Source organism: Pholcus phalangioides, unplaced genomic scaffold (genome assembly GCF_987345545.1).
Source record: "Pholcus phalangioides strain wild (caught in Gottingen) unplaced genomic scaffold, Ppha-v1.0 ptg000015l_1, whole genome shotgun sequence".
Classification (NCBI taxonomy): Eukaryota; Metazoa; Arthropoda; class Arachnida; order Araneae; family Pholcidae; genus Pholcus; species Pholcus phalangioides.
The window spans coordinates 77,995,413-78,018,585 of NW_028301608.1; the positions used below are offsets into that span (position 1 = coordinate 77,995,413).

The 23,173-nt window shown below is 34.9% G+C and overlaps 1 protein-coding gene across 2 annotated transcripts in view; it reads right to left on the minus strand.

The window, feature by feature from the left end:
* LOC149076738 (inactive dipeptidyl peptidase 10-like) overlaps positions 1–22,285 on the minus strand; it is a 131,136-nt gene extending 108,851 nt beyond the window's left edge. For both annotated transcript variants that reach the window (XM_089244377.1, XM_089244376.1), the window contains exon 1: positions 21,675–22,285. In XM_089244377.1, the coding sequence (XP_089100503.1) occupies positions 21,675–21,758 (84 nt within the window). In that variant the 5' untranslated portion in view covers positions 21,759–22,285. The remainder of the gene's footprint in view (positions 1–21,674) is intronic.
* Positions 22,286–23,173: the final 888 nt, after the last annotated feature.

Below are 23,173 nucleotides of genomic sequence, written 5' to 3' on the forward strand. Positions count from 1 at the left end.
TATCTAATCTTATGAATATGATATGCGCGAATAGAAATCTAAAAAAAAAAGAATCGTGAAATATTCACAAATGTATCGTGGATAGCTTTTTTTTTGAACATTTATTGATGCAAGGTGTTTCTAATTCAATTTTAACCCTCTCACTGGCATTTACAAGATTACCTCGTTTTAAAAAAATATTTTAGCAATGCAAAGGCCGGGATTGCACTATGAAAGTTTGATAAAAGCTCTTTTATAAAACTTTAAAATGCAACGATAAGGGTATCGGTTACATTCGAGCAAATTTAACCAACCAGTTTTTTTTCTCACAAGTTTTGTAAAAGATCTTTTGTAATGTTATCTTGGCCAAACAGATATTTTGTAAAGTTGATTTCTCAACGATACACATTTTCCTATGGGATTACATTGCAATAGTTTTATCAAACTTCTTTTATAAAACTTCATAATTGCAACCAATAAGCTTATCGGTTACATTCGAGCGAATGTAGTTTTATCAAAAACAGCTTTTACAAAACTTTTATAGTGTAATCCCGGCCTAATTCTGGTATTACATTATAAAAGTTTTATGAATGTTTTTTTTAAAAAACTATTATAGCTTAATACCAGCATAACCCTACCCAACCTTACGTTGCACTCGCTAAAAATTGGAAGACAACTAACTCCATATAGAAAATACAGGGGGGGGTTAGCAGAATTTCAGCAATTTTAGACTTCCCTCCCTTCTTCTCAGCAAAAATAAGCAGAGCTCTGAACCCTTTCCCTCTGTCTGCACAACTAAGTTATAACATAGTTTTTATTGTTGAATGCGAAGCAGAGATTAAAATGACAATGTCGAAGCCTTTTTTTGCAGTGGGCAATTTCGATCCCTGGAAATCGATTGCTTGACGCATTTACCTTCGGTTTAACAGGTACGGGTTCAAATTTCATCGGAAATGGGAATATATTTCTGTTTGTGTTTGGAATCGTCAATGAACGGTATTTCCTGGTCTAATGAATTCCATGAAATGACCCTGGCCCGATAAAATGAAGAAATGAACGTTTTGGGTTGGATCTAGAGAGACGGGCTTTCAGTTCTTCTTAAAGACACTATTTCCCTTGAAAATGCACGAGGGATTAAATTTCGAAAGTTGACGATGCTTCGCGTTTTAATATTGGATTACACAATAAAAGTTTGATAAAAATTATTTGATAAAACTTAAAAAATGAAACCAATCAGCGTATCTGTTGCATTCAAGTGAATGTAACGAAGAAGCTTATTGTGTGTGTGTGTGGTTGTTTTTACTAGTTTTGTAAAAGATCTTTTATCGAACCTTTATAGTGAAATCCTGGTCTTAAGTTCAAATTGCAGTCTCTTCGAGTGTAAGCTCCTATCATAGGTTCAAGATCAAGTGGAATGATTTTTTTGAAGTAAGAAGTTTAACATTAACATCGTGATTGAGAAAACATATGGTGTATAGCAAATAATTCTCACAAAGTGCACGCCGCTGACCTTAGGTTGGGATTACACTATAAAAGTCTGATGAAAGTACTTTTATGAAACTTGAAAAATGCCACCAATAAGATTATTGGTTACATTCTTGAAAATGCAACCGGTGATCTTATTGGTAGCATTTTTCAAATTTTATAAAAGGATTTTTTTAATCAAACTTTTATAGTGTAATTCCAGCCTTAGGAGCGTCACGATGAGCTGACGATATTCATGTGTACCTGTTTGATGCTTTCAAGGGTTTTTTGTTAGACTGTTCTGAGAAGCCGTGCGGGAAGTGAAAGCGGGACTGTTCTAAGGGAGCCGCGGGTGAGGAAAGTTTCAGAACCACTGATATAAAAAATCGAAAATATCTACGGAAGGTCTATGTCAAAATAATGGTTGCAGCGGGCTCATTACTAATCTCATTATAGACTAGCTACACTTAATCGTACATGTATCTCGTAAACATTCATCTGGGGAATTTCTAACGAATTGGTAAATGCTGGAATGCGTATTCTAGGTATGTAGGTCTATATATGTGGCCCCAAATGCTTTTATGTTGTCATAGTTATACGTTTTTGTGTTCTACCGGTGCTGCCATCGGGGTTAAATATTTTGAACAGGAAATGCGGCGAATGTCTGAACTTCTAGGTCAAGTATCGTGTTAAAGATCTGCCTGTTCTCTGCGGAGAGGCTTCTTAAATTTTAATCTGTAATCTTCGATATTTTAATTTACGTTCAAACTGGTTATTTCTAGCCGATGTCAATAGAAACCGTAGGCAGAGCCGGCAACAGAAGTGTGCGACACGTGCGGTCGCATCGGGCCCTCACTCTCGTTAAATTATTGGAGGCTTTGACCACTTATTGAATCATTTCTTGCATTAATTCTGAATTTCAATAAATTTGAAATTTTTTATGCCGTTTATTAATTTCAGCAGAATAATTAATTTCATTAATTCTGAAATTATTTCTTCCATTGGCTCTGGATTTCCATAGGTGCTGGGGAATTGTTTCTTTCAATCGTTTTCAACTCATCAATTCTAAAATTTTCATTTTTTATGGGAATTGTTTCTCTCATTGGTTAAAAATTACCTTCAGTGTTGAATTTTCATCAATTTTTATGTTAATTTACATTTAACTGTGTGTTAAAATTTTTATTTCTATGGATATTTTTCAACATTCCTATATATTCTGAAATAATAGATGCCCATTAACTTCTCTCACAAAATATATAAAATCGAAGCAAAGGAGGGAGGTTACTAAATATTTTTGGTGCACAGAAATTGGTGAGATGAACTTGGCCTCACCATTATTTTGGCATCGGTGAGGTGGCCCTGACCGTACGCACTGAGTTAGATTTTGTAGAGGAAGAAAATTTTGACGCATTACAGTACTTGCCGGTTAAATGCTATAAGTCGATTAGCATGATTCCCTGGATTACACATGCGTGAAATTGACACGGGACATGATTTCATGGGGCACGATGTAACACTAACTCTTTCGTCGGAATGGAATAAGTCTGAAATCTTACGATTCACGAATCGTGATGGAATCGAAATTCCATCATTTCACATAAAATTTCCAATCTCGGAAACCTTGTTCGGTTGCTACAAGTTCTTGATAATGTAAAATGTTCACACGCACGTACTTCACCATCAGCAAAATAGATTTTTCTCGAGTTTACTTGAATTTTTTTTTAGTGTACTACAATTTTTTTATTGCATGTAAGATAAGAATAATTTTTGCCCCGTTATCTAAAGATTTGTTATACGTCTCAAATTGTTATTATTGCTATTTAATTATTTCACAACAGCTGCACGCACCCTTCTCAGGGTAAGCCAAGTTTGGTCCACACCGGTGGTCCAAAGCTTTATGGAACAAAGGGTTTGACGCATAATTTTTCACGAAGATTAAGGAACAAATGAGCAAATTGACTGACAAAAAGAGCTACTTTGCAAGGACAACATAATGAACTGTTCGTTATTTGCGCCGGGTGCCTTTAACACATCACATATGCCTATCTAGTCAGAGTTTGATAGATCCTCTGGTTTGTAGCATGTATAGTTGACGCTCGTTATATTGACCGTTTCACTATAAAAACCGGGACAGTAAGGCCTGAATGTTTTCATATTCGTTTCATGTTGTTTTTTCATCCAATAGAAAAATCTACAATGGCCATCAAATCCAATAGAGCGTTCGATCTCAGCTCTTCTACGATTCTTTTTTCGCAAAGAAATGTAAAAAATCCGTGTTTGTTGTTTGCAATTTTTTTAAATCTTTACCCTTGATATTGAAAAATACGACACGGGTGTATATATACGAATCTGATAAATCATTACAATTTCATTATTATTTTATATTAGACGACCTCGTGCATTTTTTACTGCAACTGCTCAAAATATGACAAAATGAATAATTTAACTTTTTGTTATTCCATCTAGATACGAACTCTCTTGGGAAACTATTTTTTTTCTTCAAATTTTCGATTTAACGGACTCTCAATATAATGTCCGTTTTCCGGGAAATCAGGGTGATCGTTATAACGAACGCCGACTGCATCTTCCGTACGTATGCAGCAATTTCATTAATACATATCTAGTCGAAAAATTGACAGGATATTGATACACGTTGTTAAGGAAACAATATTCGACGAAAAAATAATGCATTTGTTCCATTTTTTCATTTTCATTTGTTCCCAACGTGTCTTATGTATATTATTTATAGTCCTTATGTCTTTGAACACTCCGTCAGTTCTATGTACGTGTTGCGTATGCTTACAAGCATTAGCATGCGGTTGGTGGGTGTAAGAGAAGAAAGAGAACTGAGAAGCAGCGCATAATATATATCTTACGTATGAGCCTGATTACCTTCTGTAGTCATAATGAATGGAAGAGGTTCAGGAAACGAAATCAATGGAAGAAAGAATTCTTTGGAATAAGAAGGAAAGGAAGAATGCGACTTTGTACGTGAAGAGATCGCAATGGTGACACTATAATAAGGATAGATTTTTTTTGTGTGTCGGCTCCTAATAATGGAAGATATGCCATTATTATGTGAAAGAAATAATACAGAGAATAATCAGGGAATATTCATTCAGTCTGCGAGAAAATACGAGAATAAAAAATATTTTGGATTTCAGAAATTCGAAAATATGTAAAAAAACTCGACGAACCAATATACTTATTCTGTCGTTAAAAAACTGATATATTTTTTTGTTTCTGTATTTGTTTCATCTCTAAGTGAAATAAAAAGTTGTTAGAGATACGTATTCTTCATATTTCACAATATCTTGTATTAACGAAAAGAAGAAACTTTGAATCAAATACAGTAGATGGTGCTTATATACGTGTTTACAAAAAGCCGTTATGAAAAACCTCGGAAAAAGCCGTAATCGGAAAAACCTTTAAACGTGAACTTCTGATGAGTATTATTAAAAGGTGGGACCACGAAAAAAAATCGTACTAAGCAGGAAAACGTTGTAAACGGGATTCCTTGTAATTTATTTCGACTTAGATCCAGACATTTTTTGGACTGTAGAAAAATTGTTATAGTAGTTGTAGTTATTGGATTTGCACATCATGGCATTTTATTTTTTTCGTAAATAATATGCTCGTAAGTAATCGATAGAATATTATGATGTTGACTCAGAATAATGAAAGTTTTTATTGTCGTATTCTTCCGCATTAGACGGCATGCCGGAAGAATCATGGGACACCAGTTTTTTGAATGTTAGAGCCTGGTCCATTCCTGGCATGCCAAAAAAAAAACCCCGATGGTTAATGAGCATTACCAAATAAATTCAAAATACATGTCAATTTAGACTAAGTACTAAATAAATAAGCAAATCAGAATAAAATGGTAGTTTCTCACTGTAGCCCAGAAACTTGGTAATAACAGTAATGGAAATTTAAGGCTTATATATTGCTATGATTTGATGATTTGATTATCGTCAATTTAATGCAAAATACGGATATTTCACGAGGTTTTTTGTCCCCCATTTTTTTAGTGAATGTTCAGAGATTGAAGAAATATGCCGATACTTTTTCCTTACATTATCATGCTTGTCCTGAAATATTTATTAGTTTTTCACTTCACTGATTACAATTTACAATTACAATTTTACACTGATTACAATTTACAATTACAATTTTACACTGATTACATTTTACACTGATTACACTGATTTACATACATGATCAAGGAATGAAAATATTCTTTGCAGTTTATTTCTCTCCTTATTTAACTCATCTAATCTATGCTTAAGAATAAGCTCAGTATCCCAAATTTTTTAAAGATCAATATTTGTGGAAGCAGAAGCAAGCATAAAGCATAATAACTATATATGAACATAGCTCGTAAAACAGAAAGAATTCTAAAATGCAGGGAACAAATAAGGTTCAAATCAGCCAATTCTCTCTCTCAACCGATTCTTATAATTCATATATTCAAGATATATCCGGCATTTGCAACTCAAATTTCCCAGTACGCCGGAAAATACCGGCATTACAAGCATATCGGTTTCCCTCGCCGCTTTTCGGCATGCCTTCTAATGCATGAGAATTCGGTATGTTTGCCTCTGTGATATCTTTCATATATGCTTTTATCTATACCTCCCTTGCCTGCTACCGTAGGAAATCCCCGCTGAGACACATGAGGGAAACAAAAATTGTTGAACGTTGTAGTTCGTAATGAACTGTGATCACGGTCTAATTACCCCTCGTGCGCAGAAAATGACAGCGGTGCGAAAAAAGAGATCGAATGATCAATTGCAACTTGCATTTCGAAACTAAAATGCAAATGAAATAATAAATAAATCTTTCCAGATACTGTATAATATAGCATATAATCACCTACCTCTCGTTTACCAAACTTATGTGTGAGTCTTTCTTATTTATTATTTATTTTTTCTCAGTTACTCCAGCACAAAATTTTGGAGAGAGAAAAAAACCCGAAAAGAAAGAAACGATGTGTGTGTGTATATACATATATATATATATATATATATATACACACACACACAATAGATGACGAGAGTAGCTTTAAATTACATCCATGATGGAGGAAGAAACAAAACCCGATCGATAGATACATTTTAACGTAGGAGAAACTAATTTTTGTATCGTCAACATAGAAATCGTTAGCAAAAGTAAATCAGTTAAACGAGTCATTCCAAGAAATCTAGGTATATATGATACTTTAACGAGAAGAAATAAATCGAAAGAGAAATTCCTACTATTATTGCTTTTGGGGTTATCGAATTTCTCGAAGATCTCATGCTTTCACCAAAAGAATAATATGTATTATATATATATGATCCGTTAATGAAAGTGATCTCTTCTCTTCCATTGAATTAAATTTGCAATAACAGTTTTTCTTGTCACTTAATTAGAAAAAAAATTCTGAATTTTTTTCTTTTTATATTGTTATTTCAAAATAAAGTGCATCTCATCTTTTTTTTCTAATGGAGAATTTTCAAAACTCACCAGATACCTCCTTATTTTGTTAGACTTATTTTAGCCGTATTATAGTTATTGGCCTATCAATGTAACGAAAAATACGTATCATAGAAGGCATTTTCATTAATCCATTATTCAATCTAAATTGGTTAATTCGAAGTTCAAGAAGACAGCAAAAAAAGTTCGAATAACCCAATGAATCAATATACATAGAACAACGGTTTATTTCATTAAAAAAATCTAAAACTCTTAATAACTCTAAAAACACTTTTGTCGTTGCCGCCCACGATTTTTAAAAATACGAGTAGCTAGAAAGAATTGAAAGACGATTAATTAAAAAACATCTATGAAGAAAGCAGGTCATTCAACTACACTCATGTCCATAAATTAAGGATAATTCAGAATCACACGGAAATCGAAATCTAAAGTAAAAATTTCACCTGTAGAATTATCACACACATCTGCAAGAATGATATGCAAATTTCAGGAAGCCACCAGATGATGCCGATAGTACGTCACAATGACGAGAGTGTAAGAGGGGGGTATATAAGGAATGGTGGCAAAGAAGTAAAATTGTTCACAAGAGTTCTGTAAGGCGCTCAGTGCCATAAGCGAATAGTTATGACACAGAGGACACATGTGGATGATTTTTTACGTGGTAGAATTATCGGCCGCCTGGAATGTGGGCGTACTCAGATGGAAGTATCCGAGGAACTTGGAATTGCCCAAAGTGTCATCTCTAGGCTTTGGCAACGATTCCAAGATAACGGAAATGTCAGTAGACGTTACAGTACAGGTCGCCCCCGAGTTACAACGCCGAATGAAGACTGGTATTTGGCAGTAACTGCTAAAAGAAGCAGACGGAGCACAGCATCCGACCTGTCTCCTCAGCTATCTGCAGCCACGGGTACCACAGTTTCAAGGCAAACCACGTACAGCCGTTTGGGAGATATTGGTCTATATGCTCGCAAGCCTGTCAGATGCGTTCCGCTCACGGCAACTCACTGTCGGAAGCGATTAGCCTGGAGTAGAGAACATGCAATGTGGACATCGTTACAGTGGGCTTGTGTGATGTTTTCCGACGAGTCCAGGTTTAGCTTGTAGTCTGATTCACGTCGGACTTTCATATGGAGAACGCCAGGTACCCGTTACCACCAAGACAACATCATTGAACGACACCGTTACGGTGGTGCAGCATTGCTCGTTTGGGGTGGAATTATACTGGGTTCCAGAACAGATCTGCATGTTCAAACCGGAACCATGAAAACCCAAATTTATCGGGACATCATTCTGGAACAACATGTACGTTTGTTTAGGGTGACAACGCCCGTCCTCACCGAGCAAACATCGTAAACGAATGCCTTGAATCTGAGGATATAACCCGTATTGAATGGCTAGCATTTTCACTCGACTTGAATCCGATAGAGCATGTGTGGGACATGCTTGGCCGACGAGTTGCAGCCTGTCAACCACCTCCTACATGTGTACCGGAACTTAGGAGAGCATTGCTTGCTGAGTGGAGTGATTTTTCCCAAGATCAGATCGAGAATTTGATACTCAGCAGGCCTAGGCGTTGTACGGACTGTATTTCATCGCATGGGAGACATACAATGTATCAACCATCATACCAACCATGTAATAGTATGTTTTTGTAAAGGAGATATTTTTTACAATTGCTCCAGGGAGTAAAAATCGTAGTTTTTATGAATGGTATCATACATACACCATCGTTTTTGTTCTTTATCTTTTGTTTAATAAATGGGCTCTATGAATACGTAACGTTTGTTTTGTTTCTGAACCTTTATTTGCCGGAGCTGGCATTATCCATAATTTATGGACATGAGTGTATATGAGATGCTTTATAGATTCAAATACCAACACAAAGGCCACAACAGACAAAATACCCAACGAGGCGGCTGAAAAAAGATTTCCATAAAAAAAGTATGGAGGTCGAATATATATCTAAACTACAACGTTGTATATCAAAAATACAGCATATATATATATATATATATATATATAAAAGAAATGATGTGAGAATAATTTAAAATAATTTTAAGTTTGTCAAAATCAATATTCAATGAAGGAAACGATTTCGGAATAAATAAAAATTTTAACCCTTCGAAGGGCGGCGATTTTAGGCCGCTAAACCACCATTAACCTTCCTTCTCAGATATACAAAAAAAATGTTTTTTTTATCATATTTCACATTCCTGAGGCCCAGGCATTTATCAAGTAATTTAATCCCATTAAATATTGTAGAATATGAAATGCGCCCTATATATCAGAAAAACCCATGCTTTTATGCTGTCCCCATTAGCTTACCCGTTAAGATGCCACTGTGAATTACTAACCCCACAGTGCATGATTTTTTGCCCCAGAACTGATAATTTTTTCATAATTACTGACACGTATAGAAAGACGGAAAAATGATTGAAGATATAATAATTAATATATAATAATCAAATTAAGATATAAATAATTAAATATGTAGGAAAGATTGAAAATATAGGAATACTGTAATAAACTGTTGATTTTGGCTCCTTTTTCCGAGAAATTTTCAATATATATAAATATATATATTATTTTATTTTTTCGTAACAACTCAGCTATTATCGATTTGTAATAGGACGGAGGGAAAAAGAAACTTCAGATTGCTATGTCTGTGAAGCGCTTATACTATAACCTGGTTATTATAGTGACATGGATGACAATGAGAACGACTCTCAAAAACAAAAAAGTTCTTTCAGGTAGAATCACCGCTGTAAATAACTTCCTGAGAAGAAGAAAAAATAAATTGTTGAGAAGAAGAGGAGAGAAAAAAAAAGAAGAAAATCTGTCACCATAAAACAAAGACAACGGACGGGTCTCTTACTGGAAATGTGACCTGTCAGTTACAAGCTCAAATGATTTATACTCGAAAAGTCAGATTTCATGCTACGGTAAGGAACGAAAAAAAACGGAAATAAATATATATATCGGAACAGCACATCGAATGGAGAAAAGAAAGAAAGAATAGAAGCAGTTGTGTTGCAGGAAAGTTAACATTTTGTCGATGGTCCAATACTTTTCGTTCTTTGAAATCTTCTTGTTGCCATCGTCCTCCGCTTGTGACGTCGCTGGTGACACAGCGGTAGTGGGATGGTGACAAGAAATAGCAAAAAAAACAAAAAAAAGAGCGAACCTTCCTTTCGTGCACAACACATAACCTCGTCACTTCGAGATTCGTAAAGTATTTCAATTTCGGGAAGAACCCAAAATTGCTATAAAAAAAATGTAAGCAAAAAACGGAGGGCGAAAATAATAATCGAAACAGAATATCGATTTTCTTTTGAGGCTTTCATCATACATACCAGAACCCGCTTCGCCACCATCAATCCCAATTTCCTTGAAACCTTGGTTTTGATAAATATATAATAGTTATTTGCTACAATTTAGGGGCTTCTCCGTACAACGAAATTGAATGTTTCATTTACCCTTCTCTGAATAGTAGTAATACGATTGAATACATATTTCTCATGTCGTTTGGCATCCTGAAAATGAGAAAGAAACGGAAATAACGCAAATCGTTGATGTCGAACAGAAGCTCGTCGGGAAATCGAAAGTTTTACCAGTTTTCAATTTCTGAAGAAACAAAAGCTATGCTTGTAAATTACGATTCATTATCGTTTAGTTCCGTACCGTCCGTCTCAATGATTAGTAATCGGACGTTTGAAATGCACATTAAAATAAGAACCATTTTGGGAGGGGGGGGGGTGAACCACTGGGGGATAGATGATGGATTAATATATAGTTGCCCTGATATTAATTCATGAAAATTTTATGCACATCATCATTTAAACTACGACAACAATTCGTTTGATGATTTCACCGAATTTCAAAGGATTAAAAATATTTTCTTATACCAAATTGTCACTCCCATATTTTTAGTTAGGGCCCGTTCAAGTATTACGTAAGCAAATTTTTAACCATTTTTAACCCCCTTCCCTCCCTTGTCAGCAAAAGTCAGCAAAACTCTGACCCCCCCTCCCCCCGTGTCAGCAAAATTTCGTCATCAGGTTTTCCCCTCTGAATCCTAACGCATATTGGTGGGATCAGAGGTGTACACGGGAGGGGGGGGGGCATAGTGCGCCCCCCCCCAACGATCAAAAAATTTTTTTTAAAGAAATTTATTATTATTATTATTATTATTAGCAAAGAAAATTATTTTTTTAATTGAAATTTCGAAAGAAAATACATTTGTGTTATTGCAATCTATTTCTGTAATTTCCATGTTATTTGAAGGCTATGGACTCAAAATTTATCTTTAATAAATTCATTGCGGCCCACCCTCTAAGCCATATAATGATAAATCGCATAAAGGCCCTTAAATGTCCTAGTATGTTTAGTGCTTGTTGATATTATTTATCTTATTTTACGAACAAAATAACAATAGAAATAAAAGTTTCTAGTCAGAGATTCTTGTGGGTTTGCGTTCAAAACTATGGTTTAATCAGAATTTGTGAATTATGGCAAACTTCATATATTGATCGACTATAACGTTATTCGGTGCATTAAAAGAAATGCTAGAAGTGTGTATCGGAAAAAAGATAAGGTATGCAAGTCCACTCGTAAGGCTTTATGAAAGTGTACTTTTTTATTTCTGTTTTTCAGTGGTTCTCAAACTTTTGTCCCAGACGGGTCTCCAGAATAGTCTAATAAAAAAGAAAAAAAACACTTCAAAGTACATGCATACGTCAATATTTTCAGCTTGCTGGAATGCTCCTGGCACAAAGGTTTGCGATGCTCGTAGAAACCACAATGCACGCTTTGAGAACCACATCCGCACCTGGTTCCACGACGTACGGTCATAAAGTCGATCAGGTTGTCTCGAGATATTTGAAATTCCAATATCAATCCCAAGAGTAGCGTGGACATAAATTTAAATTGTCATTGACGAGCGGCTTAGGTTTCCTGAACATTGTTCAGTGGTGGTCAAAAAATTGAATAGAATGGTTGGGTTCATTTTCAAAAAGGTGTCTTCGCGTGCTCCTAAAGTCATTCTTCCGCTTTTCCGAGGCTTAGTTCGTCCTGGATTGGAGTATGCTGTAAGGTTTTGGAGCCATACCTACAGAAGGACATAGACTTGGTTGAAGGGGTGCAGACAAGAGCAACGCGTGTCCTTGTTGGCACACGGAGCTTGAGTTATGAACTCGGGTGGGCATGATCGAAGTGTTCAAAATCTTCAACGGAATGGATAGGATGGACCATGAATACGCCATCAATCGACTGCTTAGACAAGGGGACACCATTGTCGATTGGTAAGAGACAATAGTAATATTTAATAGACTAGGTTGTGGTGTGGCGTATACACATGCTAATAATATGACATCACGTAGATGGCACTACAAGTGCAACAAGTAATCGGGAGAGAGTCACCGATGAAAGAACTGTGCTTTTGTATTCACTCGCACACAATTCACTTAACGTTCAATATGAAATAGTTATTGTATTTTTTCGTTAAAGTTTCAATAAATAATTCAATAACCTGACATGGCGTTGTCCTTCTGATTTATGGTGTTGTCGCCACGCCATTTTTCTCTAATAGTTAATGAATGGATCAGCTAACCCCCTGGAGTAGTAAATTGTAACACAATTGACACGTTCAAAAAGAAATATGATAATCATGTTGGGATAAAATCGAGAAGCTATCCATACGATCATCGATCGTCTACGATCGAAACTATACTTAGATCGACAACCATAAATATTATTTATGGGCATTGTATTATAATTCATTATTATGTATGTATAATCTTTAGTTTTTTGTGACTGCATTTTTAATTGGATTGCTGTATTTTAGAAGCATAAGACATTCATATATATGGGCATCTTTTTCTCAGCCACCTCGTTAGGCATTTTACCTGTTGTGGCCTTGTATTTGTATTAAAATGTTGAGGAATATCAACATTGCATATGCTGTTGCATAAGCCCTGCATAAGCCTTAAGGTAAGCATTGACGCTGTAGTAGATTCGTTCCAACTGAGTTCATGACAAGGGATTTAAAATTTTAAAATTAAATCCCTTGTACACATAAATCAATAGTATGTGTGTGTTTAGTGTTATGAATGTTAAGCATTGAAGAGGTGCTACCGTCCATGCTATTATTGAAATTGAAACGGAGAAATTGGCCAAATTAATGTTATTGTTTGTTTGCACAATCTCTACCTCAGACGTTTTCGTGGTGTAATGGTCGCAGTTGAAAGTATCAGAAATCCATATCAGCATCAACTGATATGACCTGTATTGCTCAAAGCTTCCTCATTTCATTTTACCTTCCGTTCGGACGAAATTAACTTATATTCTGGACGTTAAGTTATTCTAGTTATGAACATTCTGGAAGATTATGATAATTTTCGTATGGTGTTATATGCTTCCATTACAACTGATGAGTGTTACAGCATTTGAGTGGAACTCGTCTGAAACATAGCATGCTGCACGTCTCTAACTTAGACTTTGTCCCGTATAGGCAGTAATTTCGAGATACGTCTCCACGTTAGTCTACCTGCGCCCTCACGCAGGTAGCTCATTCTCAAAATTTTTATTACTGTAATTTGATTATAAAGTGCTCTTTTACGTTTCGAGACACAGTTACTTTCGGAGGAAAATTTATAGCCGGTTGAAAACAATTTTCTGGCTCCCGGCAGCACTCTATTTAGATCCCTCATGCTGCAATTAAATAAGCGCTCTTTAGACATGCATTCTCTCATGCTCAAATTCTAATCATCTGTATGAAGTGCTATAAGGACTGCTTTTTCATCCCCTGTAATTTTTATGTTCCCCGCTGATTAATTGTTGGTGTTGCGATTTCAAATCATATAAATGCATTCTAAAAGCTGTTCGCTTCATTATTATATGAACAAATTCAAGAGCTTAAAACATCCAATTTGACGATTTATTCGTTTTTACGGGCGTGTATTTGAGAGAAAAAAGTGATCAGTACTCATGATTGTTTGCAACTCAAATTCATTATTGAACTGTGTTATGAATGGTTTCAGTCATGCTTATTAATAAAAAAAACCTTTTTTTTATTAATCTTATGAGATTTATGGAAAATTATATTGGCATGTATTACTACTACATAAGTAAATCTTCGAATAAAGGACATTGCTTGCGTATCTTTGATACTCGATCGAAATTCGGAAAACAAACTAAAGATTTGAAAATTCCTACTCGTCGCTTTTACTTGAAACATTCCGCTCACGAAATGAAAATTCGGAATAAATGTTTTCTCTCTTGTCTTTTTTTTTTTTTGGGGGGGGGGGGGAGAGTCTTCATAAATAAATTAATTGCTCTGCACAATGAAAAAACGTTGAATGTCTCGAAGGTAACAACTTTTCTCTTTCAGATAATCGCTGCAATGAAACAGTATCTGCGTAATTAAAAACTTCCGGGGAAAACGGAAAAACGAAGGGAACAAAATGTCTCTTAAAAAAGAAAACCGGGTAGTTAAGAAGAGGTTGGGCCATTAGGAGAATTGCGATTAATTTTTGAAAAGAAGAGGAAGAGAGCAATTTGGGAAAGAAACAAGAGAATTTTGGCATTTTTAACAACGGAAGGAAAATAAAAACCAGATAGAACAAAAAAAAAAGAAGCGTAGTAAAAAAATAGATTTTTTTGTGTCAGTTATATTCGGTTGTAGTAATGAGCAAAACCCCGTAACCCTTCCTGATTCGGAACCACAAATTGGACCACAAAACGAAAGCAATAAGGAAAAAAAAAGGACCTCATTTCTAATTTAATCATTTTGAGATCATTCATTTCATTGCATCAGATTCTCATTAAACGGAAACATGAAAAGATCCAAAAACTACTCGAACTCGAATATTTATTCATTTATTTTCGTCTAGTTTTATTAATTTTTTTGTGTTTTCTTTTTTATCTTTCTCGAAGGGAAGAAGAAGAAGCTCGAAGCTCTAAGAAAACCCTGTTACCAGTGCATTACTTACTGTCAACAAAATATGCCACAGCCATCTGCTCGACATTCTTCCATTTTAAGCGTCTTAAATGCAAAACAAATTTTCATGACGCTCCTCAATTTCTTTTCCTTTCCTATTATTTTTATTAGCTTGTAAATCCTTTGGAATGCTGAAATCAAAGTGGCACAATCTTTAATCGCGTTGAGGGAACGATTCTTTTTATTTCAACGTTTCCATTGTCTTTCGATTGCTCGTTTTTCATGCGGTTATTTTTGCATTTATTAGAAAGAAGTTTGATGATATAAATAATATTAGTTTATTTCACAAAATGAATATGAAAAATGTGTTTTTTTTAGCGAGTCAGGCTGTCGATCCCAACGGGTCTCTTGATTATAATCAATTATTATTTCTCAGCAAAGGGACTGCGATCTCGGAAAGAATGAATCCATTCATTCTAGTCTATGCACTTTGCTGTACCCAATAGATTATGTTGTGAAAGTACAGAAAATATCATTTGTTTCTTGTGATTCTCATAGTTATTCATCTCAAAAAATTTGCGATGATTAATGCTCAGATACTTTTTTTTAAATTTTCAAACAAATAGAAGGAATGCATTGATACAAATACAAACTGAAAGGCCACAACAGACAAATATCCCGTTAAACTGACTAAAATAGTAATTATAATAATTATAAAATAAAATAAAATGTCCTTAACAAATGCGAATGCAATTTGTACCTATATACAGGAAACTCAAATTTGACACAAGTAAAAAAAAATTAACATTTAACTCTCTACCATCACCATCGTCCAAGATTGAATAGATTCTTGATTTCTCTCACCATCCACATAATATAAAAATGTGTCTATTATGGTGAAATTCACAACAGAAGGTAAGTTATTCCGTGTATTTCAAACCATGTTTGAAAGGACTACTCGCATCCCTGAGTTGAGATTGGGGTGTTTTTATATTTAGACCCGAGAAAAAAAGAAATATACCATTCCCCCCCCCCCCACCCAAGAAGAAAAGGAAAGGCCAAACATTTCTGAGAAAATCCTCCATCGCCTCTGGTGAGCACAATCTAGAACAAATCCTAACTAACTGACAACTGGTCAAAACCAATTCTAAATCTTTCTTCAGGTAAGCCCCCGCCCCTCCTGAAACCGAATAGCTTACTCCACTCACGCCAGGACGACTTAAACCGCTGGAAAGCGGAAAAACGAATTTATAGAGAACGTAAAGAAACTACGTATTTATAGAGAACGTAACTAACCAAACTTAACTATTTAAATACGAAACCGAACATTGTATTTGCCCTTTTTTACCACCACGAAACGAAGTTCAGAAAACTTAAATATAAATCTCCTAGCATCCTCTAATAATAATATTTATTTCAGTAGTCATTCGGCCTTTGCATAGTGAAAAAAATTTGTTTTTGTGTTTGCGAAAATTCCGTATAAGAAAAAGGGAAACAAGAACATAGAGATCGAAAGAACACGTAATTAAAAACACGAATACACCAACATAAGAAATGGGGAAATACAGAACTTATATGTGAGAACAATTAAAGTCAATTACACATTTATAAAATCAATCAATAACTCCGACAAAAAAATATATTATTAAAGTTAGTTTATTGTCTTCTTAATAAAAAGAATTGTAATATTATCCATTATGTATTTATTAACCTTTATGCATCCTAGAGCATTTCTCACCACGCAAATGATCATCTCGACATAAAATCTGAGCAGGGAATGGAATTCTTAAAAGAATCTCGAGCTATACGGGCGGAAATGATCGACCGCCCAATATTTACGCACGCGATTCCTTGTGAAAAACGAATACGGAAAAGTGTTTTTAGTTGATATGGTTACCTATATCTCCGAGCTATATACATTTTTTGATAATACGAGAGACTCAAACGTAACTAGTATATTGTTAATTTTACATATCGTTAATACTGATTAAAACGATTTCATAGTTTTCCCCCATGGAAAATTAAAAAAAATAGTTCTATTAAATAAACCATTGGAAAAAAATAGAACACCTAATTTAACGTATTCATTTACAACGTCCAAATTTTGTACTGAGAAGAACCATTTTTCATATCATCTACTGAAAAACATAACTTTACTTTTTTCAACATTTATTTTAAGTTTGAAGTCCTCGCAAAAAAATGACAGAATCTTTATTTTTTTGCATGATTATTACTGAGGCACTGAAATTATTGTGTCGTCTGCATAGAGCAAGCAGTGCAAATTTGAACGCAGTAACTGTAATATTTTGGATATCCGAATTATTCAATCTATCAATGAGCTCTGGTAGATAAATGGAGTAGGCCATAGCCCATTGTTTCTCAAAGTGTTCTTCGCGACTCCTAAGGGCGTCACCAACCTTAGTTGTGGACATCATGCCGAGCTGGAGATATTGATTTGTGTGCTTATTTATGCTTTGAAGTGATGCTTTTGAGTGAAAATATTATCGAAACTATTCTGAGGAGCCACAGATGAACCATGAATTGGACAAAGGAGCAGTGGGTGACAAAGGTTTGAGAGCCACACGATAAGCTGTCACTCTGCATCTCTCCTAATTTATTGCTGATATTTTCCGGTATGTCCATATTTTGTATGTATTTTAATTTCCATATAACAAGACATATAGAAAATTTTTCCTATATTCCCAGAAAACCCATACCTCCTAATTGGTAAGCCTTTTCCAATCTGGAATAATTTTACCCTTCAATTGGTAATTGAATCATCTGTTGTTATAATTCAAAACGCGTTAATCGTCATCAGCTCACCAAAATACTTATTGAAAACAAACAAATTTCATTTTCTCTTTGATTTTTACACTGGCATACAGTGAATGAGATATTTAAAGTAAAGGCTGGCAGTCGTTACTTTTATTTATTCTCAATTCTTTCAATAATTGTCTAGTAATATTTTTGTCGTTATCAGCGTTCGTTTAACCCTTAAATGATTAGTTTTACATGTGTACAAAAGGTCCTTTACACGTTCATTACTGCAGTCAGTTTGAAGAAAAAATTCGGAGTCGTCTTTGTACATAAGGTGAGATCATAGTCTTTCCATTTTGTATCTTGAATTTACTGGTTGATGTCCCACTTAACGACAACAACACTGTTTATTGCAGAGCATGAGTGGCTGTGATTTCGCTAATTTGTTAAAAAGATTTGTTTGCATTTATGTTTTTAATCTTGTCGTTTGCAACTCGAATTGTTTTTCTTACTATAGCGATTCAATCACAAAAATGGTAAGTAATCTGGAAAGTATAATATTATTTCAATACATTTACTTTGTGGGTGATTTTGTAGACTTTGTATCTCTTCAATAAAGCCACGTGTAAGTACAATTCGAAACTTATTTTTTTATGTATAATTTAACATTTTAAAGAGAAGTTAAACTTCATATCTTAAAAGATTTTAAGATTTTAAATATTTTCCTGTTTTCGATACGTGCTATCACTTACAGAAAAAATTATGAGCTCGAAAAAAAAAGTATGCATTCAAGGGTAAAAATATAGAAACAAAAGTCAGTAAAAAAACTGATAGGCAGAAATAAAAAATTTAGTCTTTTATTTCCTTAAGTGAAAAACTTTCACTTTAGGTGTGTATTTGATTTTATGCTGAATTGATGATCCTCCCTCATCTCCATCAGGCATCAATATTGGAAAGGTTCTTTCCTTCTATTGCATACTCTATTTAATTTGATCAATTACTTTTCCTTAAACATTATGATCGATATCAATTTTCATTTGAATGAATTTTTTTTATTCATCGATGACCATTTTTTTCTTTTTTGGGGTAGATTCACGGTGCGGATGGAAACTTCCGAACCAGCATATTTGGTTTTCTCTGGGCCAATATTTCAGCGTTGTGCAAGTTACTGAAGTTTTGTCTTTTTGAACACATCGATTGAAGGCTAGCCTTGATAATAAATTGTTGCTGTATTATCGTATATTTTTTTCCTACCCTGAGCGGATGGAGAAAAAAATGCCCTTGTTCCTACATTTGAGTTATAACTTTTTTTCTCTCAAAGCACGGCGCTGATTTCCACCACCTGTTTTATTTTCCATCGCGTACATCTCGAGTGAAATATGGTGCGCTTTTCATCTTTGATATATTCGAAACCCAAAAAAAATTTGCATATTCTCATTAATATATAGACCGACACCTTTTCCCAGAGAAATGTGCTTCGAAGAGAATTTTTATGGATTTCATGGTCTTCTTTTGCGCGTGCTGTGTAGAGATCCATTTTGCTCAGTGCTCAAGAATTGAATTATTCATGCACGCCTCGTGAGTGAGAGTAATTTAATGCTCAAAGCTGAATCCTACTCCGATAGATTAACTACTCTTTTTAGTAGAGAAGCGTGATTCTTTGCACATGAGTACTTTAGAAAACCAAGCTAATTATCGAAAGAAAGGGAAATGTGGATAAATCTTGTTTAGTTAAAATGTAAAAAATTGTTTTCATTTATCAATGTTTCAGCATAAATGTTTACGATGAGTTATCAACTTCTTGAGTTAAACATTTATCACCGAAAGCAGAAAAATAAGGACAATAGAGGTGTATTTACATGTCTAAGAAAATTATTTAATAAATCGCTTTTATCTAAAAGCTTTAATAAATCGGTCAAATGAGCATTACGTAAATTAAAAATGTGAAAAATATTATTTTGATATATTTATGAATATTCCAACAGAAAAAATGTTCACCCCTAGTTTATTATAACTTATTTATTTTAAAACATTGATATTTGTCACTTTTTCCTTGAACACTGTATATTAAGAATGATTGAAAATATGGGTAATTCTCATGTTTTCTCATGTCTGCGAACCTCATAAAAAAGAAAATGAATACAACTGTACTTGTAGATATGGTGGATCAAGAAACTGGAATCAAAATGGAGGGTGAAATAATCTAAATGATAATCAATACCTCTTACGAATACGTAATTTATAATTCTAAATTTAGTGCTCTCTTTACTTCGTAGATGCACAAACTGTGACCTGCGGACCAATCTTTCCTTTTCAAGAACTTTATTCTGCCGAAAGTTTAAAAATAACTATAATTATTTTAAAATACACTTTAGGACGCGCGGTTAAAAATGCAATATCTATTCTATACGAAGGAGAATTACATAATGAATTATTAATTTTAGAGGATTGGTAACTATTCAGGAAGTATCTCACTGCCAATTCCATGTCCAAATTCATTTCATTTTTTTTCGCATTGATATTCATTTTTAATTATGTATTTTTCACCGATATTTGTTCAGTTATCAATGTTTTTAATGCATCTTGCTTCCGAAAATCAATTTTGATATTATACGGCCTATAAAAGAATTCTAAGAAGAATATGACCAGCTATAGAGAAAACGTTTGTACCCCCTCCCATGCTTAAATTATTAACCTTTATTTTTACGACGCTATCTGGTGAGAGATTTCACGATTTAAAGAGAAAATGTTGTTGAGAATAAGAAATGGTAATACAGCTCTTTTTATCACTCTAAGATTAGTTCATTCATCATTTATTTTTTTTCTAGAATTTCTCGATCATATTCTATGATTGAAAACTAAAATTGGTTTAAAATAAATAAATTTTCCACATTTTTAATGGATTGGGTGTGAATAATGAAAGTATAACCTCTACGTGACAAATTTCACGTATACATGCATAGTTGAGTCGCATTAATGTGATCACCAGCTTATATCCAGTTTTGTGTAGTCCTAGCCGCAGCAAGATGGTCTGGAAATGACATGATGACATGCCGGAAGGTTGTTACTTCTATCTCTGCAAATGAAAACTGCAATCTATTCAGTAACTGGTGAAAGTGTATGACGAAAGGTTTACTTAAAACGATGGTGATGTGTGCAAATGAGCTCGACTGTGTTCAGTTCTGAAATATTGAGGGACAAGAGAATTGACTGGAAATATTTTCTTTAGGCTCTTTCTACAATGTTCAGGCATTTCACAAAGTTACAATTTGGGTATCCATTTGCAAATTTAAATTGCTTATTTCCCACGAAACTCTTAACTCACCTAAGTAATTTTTACCATGGCTACAGTGACTATGAAGATTTGTACGCAACAAGGATTAGTGTTTATTGACATTTCAAACAAAAGTTTTGTAGATCCGTGGCTTATTTGGACAGTGAATTGCTCCACTGTGAAGTGACGATCGGCCCTCATGCAACTTCTTAGCTGATGTTCACCTCTCGCAGACACGGCACTTCATGTTTCACTGTATTTTAACTTCAGTGGTGTGAATTGCCTCGTTATGGTACACTTAAATGACAACAGCATACAAACGTTTCACAAATTGCCTCGTTTCCGACATACTGTGATTCTTGACTCAAAATTCGATAATCGCAATTTTTTCTTAAATCTGATAAGCATTTCCAAAAAGTGTCACTAGCATTTCATACGACACATTTCCAGAAATCCAACATCTCACTTCATTTATTACCAACCTCTTTGCAATAATATTCTATTAGCTAGACGCATTTAATGTCAAAAATAGATAGTCATAATGTTGTGACTCGACTGTGTACATCAGTATCATAGTAATGTTATAATAATGACTTATACAGAATTGTTTCGAATGATAAATATGTATCTCTCGGCTGAGAACATAAAAACAACCACATTCTGTGCATGGTATAGTAATAGTAATAATCATGTATGACAATATACGTAAACTATACATGAATAGAATGATTGGTTTGTATAATCGAACTGGAGGTTTTCAGTAGAATGCTGGTGTCAACTTACCTCCTTGACGGCCACCAGCTGTGCCGGGGCGGATGTCTTTACCTGTTTTCTCTCTACAGGCGCCGTTCTCTCATCCTTCATCATGATACCAAGAAAAAGAGGGTACACACAGCAGCGCACGCACACAAACACACAAGCACCGTTACATATATATATTTTCTCTTATTCGCGTCCTGAGTGTGTGTGTATATATATATATATAAGGAAGAAAAACCACTAGTTGAAACGCGTTTATCTCCAGAAGTTGACGCGTACGAAGCGAGAGCAAACTTGATTATTTTCTCCCCGTTGGTGTGGGTGAGCGAGTGGTTGGCAGGTTGTGCGCCGTGGTCACTGCTACCAGCACAGACACAGAAAGGATGAAAAACTGCGAAGGGGTGAAAATAAGGGAGGCTTCTTCTTCTTCTTACTGTGGTGGACTACGACGACGACCGTTTTGCCCAGCAGCAGTCAACATGTTATGCTCGGGTCTCGATGCGCAGTGGGTGTGTGATGGACGATCGTGAGCATCCAGTCGGCGCCAGTTCGGGGAGCAACTTGGCGACGACGGATCATCTCACGGAGAAGAACTTGATTGACGCGGATCCTCACCGGGGCTGCGCACAACCTCGCTATAGCTCTATATCTCGCTCTTTCTCTCTCTCTCTCTCTTTCCCAGACCAACCCCGGGTCTAACCCAATGGATGGATGAGAGGAGAAGACAAAACTATATCAAGCCAGATGGGGGAAGAAAAAAGAGGAAATGTTTGCTGCTGCTGCCATCTGGTGGTGACTTTATTCGATTTGCCCTTTGTTCGAACAGTCGGATCGGCTTCCTCAAGGAAGAAAACAAGAATGATATATATATAACTCTAACCTTCTGTTAATTTCAAACTAGAATAGACCAAGCATAGTCGTGAATAGAAAAAAAACACAGTGTCACTAATTTTTTTATCGTTCAATACAAAAAAAAATGTATTGTACAAAATACAAAAAGAATGTCAAAGAAATTGTTTCGAATTAAAAATACTTGAAAGAAAAAAAATCATCAATAATTTTCATAAATTTGAAAAAAAATTCATGAGAATGAGCGTATTACTATACAAAGTGTCACACTCATTTATTCATATTTTGCAAAACTCATAATATCGGCTTGAAACCGATATTTAGATAGATTGTATCATTTCACAGATTCGTTGTGGTGTCTTGGAAATAGAGGGAGAAGGAAATATCTATATGTACCCAAGGGAGGCCTGTGGTTTTGGTAATTTTGGGTGTGGTGAATATGTAGAAAATCTATAATATTTAATGCAGAACCAATGGTACGTGTGTTTACGAACACTCCAAATAAATATCGGTCGGAGCGGAGAAAAGAAAGCAAATTAAGATAAAAGAATCCGATGTTTCGCAATTATCGATCAGTCGCGGCAGGGCTATTCGGTGCGATAAAGTGGCCGGTTGTGACGTGTGATATGAAGTAACGCAACAAAGTAACAGGTAGGAGCTGGTGGCATTTGGCG